This window comes from Pterocles gutturalis, unplaced genomic scaffold (genome assembly GCF_000699245.1).
Source record: "Pterocles gutturalis isolate BGI_N339 unplaced genomic scaffold, ASM69924v1 scaffold7768, whole genome shotgun sequence".
Taxonomy (NCBI): Eukaryota; Metazoa; Chordata; class Aves; order Pterocliformes; family Pteroclidae; genus Pterocles; species Pterocles gutturalis.
In genome coordinates, this window is record NW_010120385.1 from 34,947 (window position 1) to 43,453 (window position 8,507).

The following is an 8,507-nucleotide window of genomic DNA, read 5'->3' on the forward strand; positions in this document are numbered from 1 at the left end:
AAGATTAGAGGAGATTGGGAATGGTCAGACATCTGCAAATTGGAAAGAGTTTGAGCTCTTCGTAAACACTTTTTCCCTCCTAAGTGTTCTTTAGTTCTTTGACTTAACTAGATGTACCCTATTTATCTCAGAAAGACCCTCCTGTCCCGCCACTGCACTCCCGCAGCACTGCTCTGCATGCCACAGACAGGTCAGGCATAAATGTCTCATGTAAGAAGAAGCAAGAAAGGCCCCAACTGTACACTCGTTGCTCCTTCTACAGCACAAAGCTGCTGGTGAGGACATAGCTCATCTTCCCCTTCTGGCTTGTTCACATCAGCCCAAGACAGAAACATTTACATTTTGGATCAAAAGGAAACCGAAGCCTTGGGCTGCGGGGCAGGGCAGTGATGTTAAGTGGCTCATCTGGTGCAGAATCCACTGCTCTTCACCCCTGCACTCAGTACTCCTTGTGTCAACTGATCATGTCTCCACAGGAGTAGCCTGGAGGTGGGAAAAACATACCTCTCACAAACACAAAAGGCTTTACGCCTCCCTCTTCTTCCTCCCTGTCCTCCTGCAACTCCTGTGTGCCCACTCCCTGCCCTCCTTCCCTGCTCCCTTCCTTGCACTGCCTGCCTGTATGGCAAGTTATTGCCAAACCAGTGTCCTAGATGTCTGATTACACTTGTCAGTGAACTTGACACAAGAGATATGAAAAAGTAATTTGGATAGGGAGCCCAGAAGGAAGAGCCTACATATTAGGAATTCCTGGCTTTGAATAGGGCAGGAAACATTTTCAAACCCAGAGAGCATTCACCTCCACGGGCTCACATGTTATCTTTCAAAGTCTAATGACCTAACCAGATCTTCCAGCATTATGAATGTGAACTGCATAAAACTTCTGATAACCAGGGTTGACGTAGTCCTAGATAACAGGGATACATTAGGTGCTCAGAGGAAAACAAGTTTGATTCTGACAAAGAAAAAAGGACTGTCCTATTGAGGAAAAAAACCCAAAATGCACACAGTACAAATCTCTACTCAAATTTTCAAAGAAGCTCCTGCCATGCATGCTCAAGCAGATTGTCCATGTCTTCCAAGCCAACCCACACACCTATGCACACAGGCAGAGCTTCTGAACAGGTAAGTCCTTCAACCCACATCAAAGCTATTAGCACCCTGCAGCCATGTGCATTGTGTGCTCAGGTGGAAAGTGTGAATGGAGCCCCTGCAGAGCAATGACACAAGCAGAGAGTAGCAGCCAGGGTGCACTAGAGTAATAGGCTTTTACCAGCAAACTTTTACAACAGCATCGGAAATGTGTGGCCAAGCAGAAAACAGCCTGGTGATGTACTTGGAACATAATGTTCCCGAGGTTGTATCCCATCAAAGCTAAGCTGGAAAATAAGCAGTATATGGCTGTGGAGAGCCAGAGAGTGGGAAACTCTCCTAACTGTTGCTACTTGTCTGCCACACAAATAGGCTGCTGGCCGGAGGCCTCTTCTTCCTGCCTTTCACTGCTGTTACTACAAGCTAACACAACCCACCTACACCAGGCAATAGCTTATGGCCACTCTTGTGGGCGCACTCGCATTTTACAGCCAAAGTGAGTTTGGGCAGACTGGTTGCCTTCATCACAGAAGGGCAATTAGAAGAATAAACATGCTGATCAGAGCAGTTCAGGTGAGATAGCTTCAGCATTTTAAATTCACACCACATTTTTATTTTGCAGTCCTTTCTTTGTGCAGATAAGCCTGATGGTTTCATGGTTGCTATTTAGAAATATACAGGCATGTCTGACTGGAGCCATCTGCTTTCAGACTGGGGAGGACAGCCTGGCTTCTGGCCATATTTGGATGTTTCTTTGCAGCCATATGGAAGAAAAATAGTTTTAAACTGGAAGTTTCAACATGAGGGAAGTGGCTGCAGAGGTCCCCGATGCTGGGGGGTGAGTGAACAGCCTGGGCTGAGCTATGCTGCCGTGTCAGCTGGGCAGCAGCTACGCCTGCGGGGACGGGGAAAACAGGGAACAGACTGGGAAGAGGCTGTGGGCACTGATGCTGAACTGGGTGTATGTAGCACTTTGGGAATGCTCTGAAGGGAGGAAGTGAACAGCAGGCTAACGTGATCTGCAGGGTCGTGGCGTAAGGCTGCAGAGCACACAGGGCTGAGCGAGGGTTGGTGGCAAGGGTGGAAGTGGGTACAACAGTTCAAACCTACATACATTCAAAATCTCTCTCACTGTAGCTGCGTCTTTGCTTCTCCAGATTGCTTGATGCTGACTTGCTTATCAGGTCCCCAAATCTCTCGATTGACAAAGTCTTATCCAAGTCCTCATCGTCCTCGGCACCGGGAGAGGCTTTCTCTGCGTGACCTCTGCCCTGCACAGAAATCACCAGACAAGAGTCAAACACTGCTGACCCTGACAGCCCTCCGGAGCCTCCTGCCCTGCAAACGCCACTGGGCTTGCTGAGGAGCAGCAGGCTCCACATGACAAGGCTGGGACATAGTTTCTCACTTAGAGACACAGCTCCACTCAAAATCAAGAGCCAGAACAGACCAGCAAGCCTCCAGCCCACACTCTGCAGAGATACCTCCACACCTCCCTCGAGTGGCAGGTACCAAGGGACTATGTCAGTGCCTGTCTTTCCTACTGGAGGAGATCCATAGCTTTTGTTTAGCTGGAATTTCTCTCTCCTCACATCTAACTGCTGCCCTCTGGCCTTCCCTTTCTTAGATCTCCTCTGTACTTCCCCTGTGGCAAACAGCATCCCTGCTCTGCTGAGCTGCCCTTGGGTCAGTGACCACCCTGTGCCTTCCCACCTCTCCTCTGCACTCCTAGGGCCCCCCAGTCCCTTTGGCATGCCTTCTTCAGGCTTTTCTGACCACTTCCCTCCCATTTCAGGCTATGGGCGCTTCTCTGCCTTTTGCCAGTGGACACACTCCAAGAAGAGCATCGCCAGGTGACTCCTGTCCTTTCTGCCTCCCAAGCAGCTGCAGCTGGTAAAATTTTCCGTCAATATAGCCAAAATGCCAGTGCGGAGCTGTTGTGGACTCCTGCGTTTCCATGGAAACACGAGGAGGCCCAACTGTGACAAATCTGTCTGTGCTGGGTGGAAAGAGGGAGCAAGGCGGCTTAAGCCGAGTTGTGCCTCTGCCCACATGCCCCAGCTGTTCCCAGCTGTGCCTCGGGAGCGGCTTTGTATCTGCAGGTGAGACTGCTTCTCCTCTGATCATAGCATGGGTGTCCCAAGCCCAGCCTAAATGGGGAGAGTCTAATTGGAAGCTGAGCAGCTCCTCCTGCTTCTTGTCTACCCCACCCGACAGCACATGAAGGCACAGGGACCCCATGGAGCAACCTCCAGCCACTTCTGGACCATGGTTTGCTGTCTGCATGGAGAGTGGATGTGGGCTCATGAGCAGCCTTGGAGCACCCTTCATGCAGACCTGTCCCCAGTGAACAGAGGCTGTGTCTCGTCCTGCAGCAGGCTGCCAGGACGCGGGTCCTGCACTCAGCCTGGCAGGGGTGCAGTCCCTGGGGAAGAGATGGCCCCTCTGCTGCTGGATTCCCACCTCACCTGCTGCAGGTCGATGAAGACATCTCCTATGGGAGGGGACTCTCCAGCTGCCATTTTAGTTCAGGACCTAAGGGCCTGGGCAAAATATCAACCCTTCTCTTTCACCGGCAGGCACCCAGCAAACCTGGAGAGTGGCATAACCTGTGGAGAGAGGGCAGGACAAGGGAATGTTGTGGGAGACTGCTGGCTGCTGCCCTCAACCTCCCTGGCTCCTATCCCAGAGAGGGTCACCTCACTGGCCCTTGGGGACCTCCCCAGCATCACTAGGACAGGGCTGTCCCCCAGCACACTGCAGCAAGAGGGCAAGAACGGCCCAGCCCATGCTGCTTTCTGCACCAGCTCCAACAGGGGAAGGGCAGGTGGGACCCTGTCCTCCAAATGACCTGCTGCTCGGAGGGGGCAGTGGCCAACCAAGACAGCAGCTATGCATGGCTCCTGCAAGGGCTGTGTGAGAGAAAGAAAGGCTTCCTGCTCATCCACCTCTCCACAAGCACATCTGTGCAAAGCCAGGGTGTGACCAACAGCGGCGAAAGGATAAAGTTGGAGAGATTAGGTGCTGGGAGGGCATGCCAGGAGCAGGCAGCAGAGTGGTCCTGTGCCACCTAATTTTACTTGGGCAGATCCCAAAACGGCCAGGAGGAACCTCAGAGAGATCTGTGCAGGCCAGAGAGACGGCACGAGGACAGACAGCTCAGCATTCAAACACCAAACACAAAGCAATGTGTTACAGGGGAAGAGGCCAACCTTCAGGCTGCAGATCCATGCCCTGCCTGTGCGTGGATGAGGGACACAGAAGACCCTACAGGCAGCTTGATGGAGCACTCTGTTCAATATGCAGCTGCAAGTGAAGAAGGCAATGAGGTGCCACGGTTGACAAGGAGTGGGATAGAGACTAATGCAGAAACAGCTGTAGTCATACCACCTATAGCAACAGCACAGGCTGGGCTCAGCATGGGCTGCACCCCAGGAAGAGCTGGAGATAGCACAGAGACTGGCACTGGGAAGATACTGACCTCCAAAAACTCATCTGAACTCATACGGAGAAGGAAAGATGTAAGCACATGCACAGTGCTTTGGACACAGGGATAAGCAAAGTGTTCTCATCTCACAGCACAAGTAAAGAGACATTCTTTAAAACTACAAGGGTAGAATACAAATTAATTCAAAACTGGCAAAAGAAAACTTTTTTTTCAGCAATGTCATCAAGGAGGAAAAGACTGCAAAGCCAGAGGATTGCTTGGCCATGTCTCTGGGAAACAAGTTGTCATATTTATGACAAAGAGAAGTTAAACCCATCTTTCAGAACAAACTATTCTCTAGCTATGAAAGCTTCGGAATAAGTACTATAGGTTATATCCCAGTGATCTGCTGAGGGTTTTCTTACTATCTCATCTGAAGTACCCTAGTATGGGCCACTGTTCAAGACAGGCCACTAAAACAGATGGTCTAAAGGTGACACCAGTAAGGCCACTTCATCATCCCTCCTTCTATCTTTGAAGATCTCCAGAAGGTGCTACTATAGCTTCTGCTTACTCTGTCTACCTGAAGGCACACATTTAGCTTATTCAAACCAAAAATCCTGAGACTATCTGTAAGGTGAGTTTTTAAGGAGCTAATCTGACCACTGATGAAGGCTGCTCCCTTGGTCCACCCTCCTAATTATCAGGAACAAGGCAAAACTTAATGGAAGAAACCCCTCAAACATACCTCATTGAACTGAGCCCCTCAATGAGACCTGAACAGCTCAAGAGAAACATGCTGCAAAGACAGAAATCTAAAAATCAAATGCAGAGTCCGGGCCATAAGGAACAGTACCGAAAAGAATTAAAATGCCCAATACACTCTGTAGATCTTAAGCCATAATTTTAAAATTCACACCCTGTTTTCCAAGAAAGACAGAGCAAAAAGGCTCCGAGAGAGAAAGCAGAAGAAAAAAAAAAAAAAAAAAAAAAAAAAGGTCTGGAAATCATCTGTAAGCAGAGACTGAGCTGCTTTTTAGTAGGAGACATGATAGAGAAAAGGGTAATATGTGGCTTTTATTTCCTTTTGCATTTAACTCAAGAAGAGGGTATCATTCCCTGAAAGCAAACTGCAGCAAATTTGAAACTGAAGGCAGGAGATGCTTTATTGAAGCAGGAAGAGCTGGCAAAGGAACCTGTCTCTGCAGTCATGCAGGGCCACGGCATCACGACTGTTAACGAAAGGATTGAGTATTTGTAATGAACATAATATCCACAGCTACAGACTGCCTGAAAAAACATGTTGCAAGCACTACTACTTCAGGGAGTAAAATGACACAGGGCTTTGGACGGCAGCTGGTGTAGTAGCAAAATCCATAAGAAACAGCAACTTGGTAAAGGTAATTTAACAAAAAAAACACAGTAATGCTCAGCTCCACCTCTGTGCCACAAATGTGCATTGTGGGGCCTCCAAAGGAAACTGCAAACTATCAGCAATGTTGCGAAACAATGTGCTTTGTTTCAGATCAAGCCCAGGTTTGCCTGGAGATAGGCAGAGGCTAGCAGGGGCCTTCCTGTCCTGCTCCTGGGCGGAAAACCACCACCTGGAGAACTGCTGGATGCAGCGAACTCTGCTGGCTCCAGCTTTGCAAAATGTTACACTGAGTTTAAAAATACAGCCTGACTGCCTAAACAAAGTTAATAGGGAGGGAAAACCCACGACTCAATCTTTCTCTACCCACTGATGCAGCGTATTCTGAAATATTCTGAAAATATGTCACTCTAATGATGCTGCTGAGCAGCTAAAATTAAGACAGTTGTACTAGCAGTAAAGTAGGAGGTCCTTTGGGAGTTGCTTTGAAATTTCAGGGGGACTACAAGGCGCTCATGAGGTTTCTATCAATCCCCTACTCATCACCCTGTGAAAGCAGGACACGACGCATGGGCACCCCGAGCTGGCGGGGCTGGGAGGGCAGAGCTGCTGGAGGGATCCCCGCTGCGGTGGAGAGAAAGGGGCAAGGATGGGAGGCACATTCTCCAATCCTAACCCTACCGGATCTCCTGCCTTCTCGAGAAGGGAGAGCCCATGGCCTGAGAGCACCAGTGCTCCTGTTCGGTGCGTTAATTGATGGCTGGCCACTAGAGGCCACTTGCCCCTTACTCTGTGCAACCTGGTGCAACCTCCCCAAGAAAGGCTGGATAGACACCCACTCAGATCTGGCCAGGATTTTCTCTTCCCCACAACAGAAGGAGTTCAGAGAAGAGTAACAAAAAATTGCCAGTAGGCCAGAGGAATTGATTTATAAGGAAATGTTAGGAGCTAAATTTGTCTAGCGCAATATGGGATGACTAAGATGGGGAGGGGACAAGCCAGCAGTCTGGAAAGATCTCAAGGGTGTAAAACACGACTAAAGATTTTTTTTTGTTTTCAGGCGGCCCTGCACAAAGAGACTTAGAAATGGATTAAAATTTAAAAGAGAAATTTAAAGTGACTATCAGGGAGAATTCTGCTAATGAGCATCACGTTGAAGCGCCCAGCCTGCTGGAATCACTGCCTGGGCTGCTGTAAGAAGAACACAAGACAAAAGGGAAAAGAAGAAAAAAAAAAAGAACAACAGTAAAGAACACTGAATGAATGACACCTTCATCCTACTGTATCTCCTGGTTGTCGGGAGTACGTGATTCAGCATTCCAGCTAGAAGTAATTTTCAGTAATAGAAGCATCATGCCAGCAGGCCAGATTCAAAGGGAGGCCAGAAAAATCCACAGCCTGCCGACCTGTGCGCACCACACCTCCCTGCTCTCTCCGCCAGCGCCATCAGTACACAGAACAGGCTCACCTCAATCACCGTGTCTCGTACGGACAGTCTGAGCTAAACGAACACTGAAGGAAAGTGAGCAGGCATGCCCCTGTGATGCTGGCAGCTACAGCATCTCCCACATGTTGCTTTAAGGACTCCAGCAGGGCTTCCCCCAACCCCCAAAGGCTGCTTCACAGGGCCAGGGCAGGAGTTTTCCTGAGAAAAACGCATCTGGCACATCTCGGAGGGGCAGAGGCCAGCAGTTCACGCTGCCCCTTTGCAATAAAGATGAATGGGGAGGGGTACAGCAGGCTGCCCCAGCTCTGCTGGCAAGGGGCTACATGGAGACAGCCGTCAGGGCCCGCATCCATCTCCTCAGCTCTTCTCTAATCCCCTGACAATTTGGCTGAGAATAATTTATCCATGGAGCGTCTAGACAAGAGTGGACGTTAGATAGGGATAAAGCCTCAGGGGCAAAGCTGGTTTGGGGATAAAGGAGAAGAGACTCTGGCTGATAGACACAGACAGGAAGAGCTCGAAAAGGAGAAGGATTAGAGGCCTGGGAAGATTTTCCTCAGAAGACATACTGATGAGCCTGTCCACAGAGAGATGAGCAGGAGGGGGGCTGCTGCGTACACTGAAGCATTCGGATGCTGCTGTGACAGTCACAGCCTCCAAGCCAAATGACACGGGAGCGGGCTGCACAGCCCCTACTTCTCCCCTGCCATGTAGGAGGAACAAGGACACACACACCAGAACAAAAAGGCAATGTATAAGACGGTAAACACAGAAAGTTTTCAGGCATGAAGGGCTTAACCTGTGGATCTCTCTGCCGCATGGCTATGCTGAAACAAGAATACAGAAGTATAAGGCTCAAATATTTCAGTGAATCCTACACCCTACTCAATTAGCCAGGAAAATCTTTAGCCATTCCCTTCTGAAGCACCTGCTCTGTTCCCTGATTCTCCCTTCACAGACATACCGGACAGGACAGAGCTCCTGTGACTGACAAGACAGGTACACAAACACACGGGAACAAAACTCACTGGGGAACAAAGTACCAGCACCAGACAGTGACAAAGAGACACCCCTCACTGGACAGACCAACGGTTCTGACAGACACACGGACAGACGATGAGCAGACGGGACAGACAGGAGGGATGTAGGCAGGCACGGGGGATGCACTG

General features: G+C 49.7%; 1 protein-coding gene across 1 annotated transcript in view; it reads right to left on the reverse strand.

Moving 5' to 3' along the window:
* LOC104464238 (anion exchange protein 3-like) overlaps nucleotides 1-3,614 on the reverse strand; it is a 26,835-nt gene extending 23,221 nt beyond the window's left edge. The window contains 2 exon segments of the mRNA XM_010076886.1: nucleotides 2,207-2,363; nucleotides 3,561-3,614. Of these exon segments, the coding sequence (XP_010075188.1) occupies nucleotides 2,207-2,363; nucleotides 3,561-3,614 (211 nt within the window).
* Nucleotides 3,615-8,507: the final 4,893 nt, after the last annotated feature.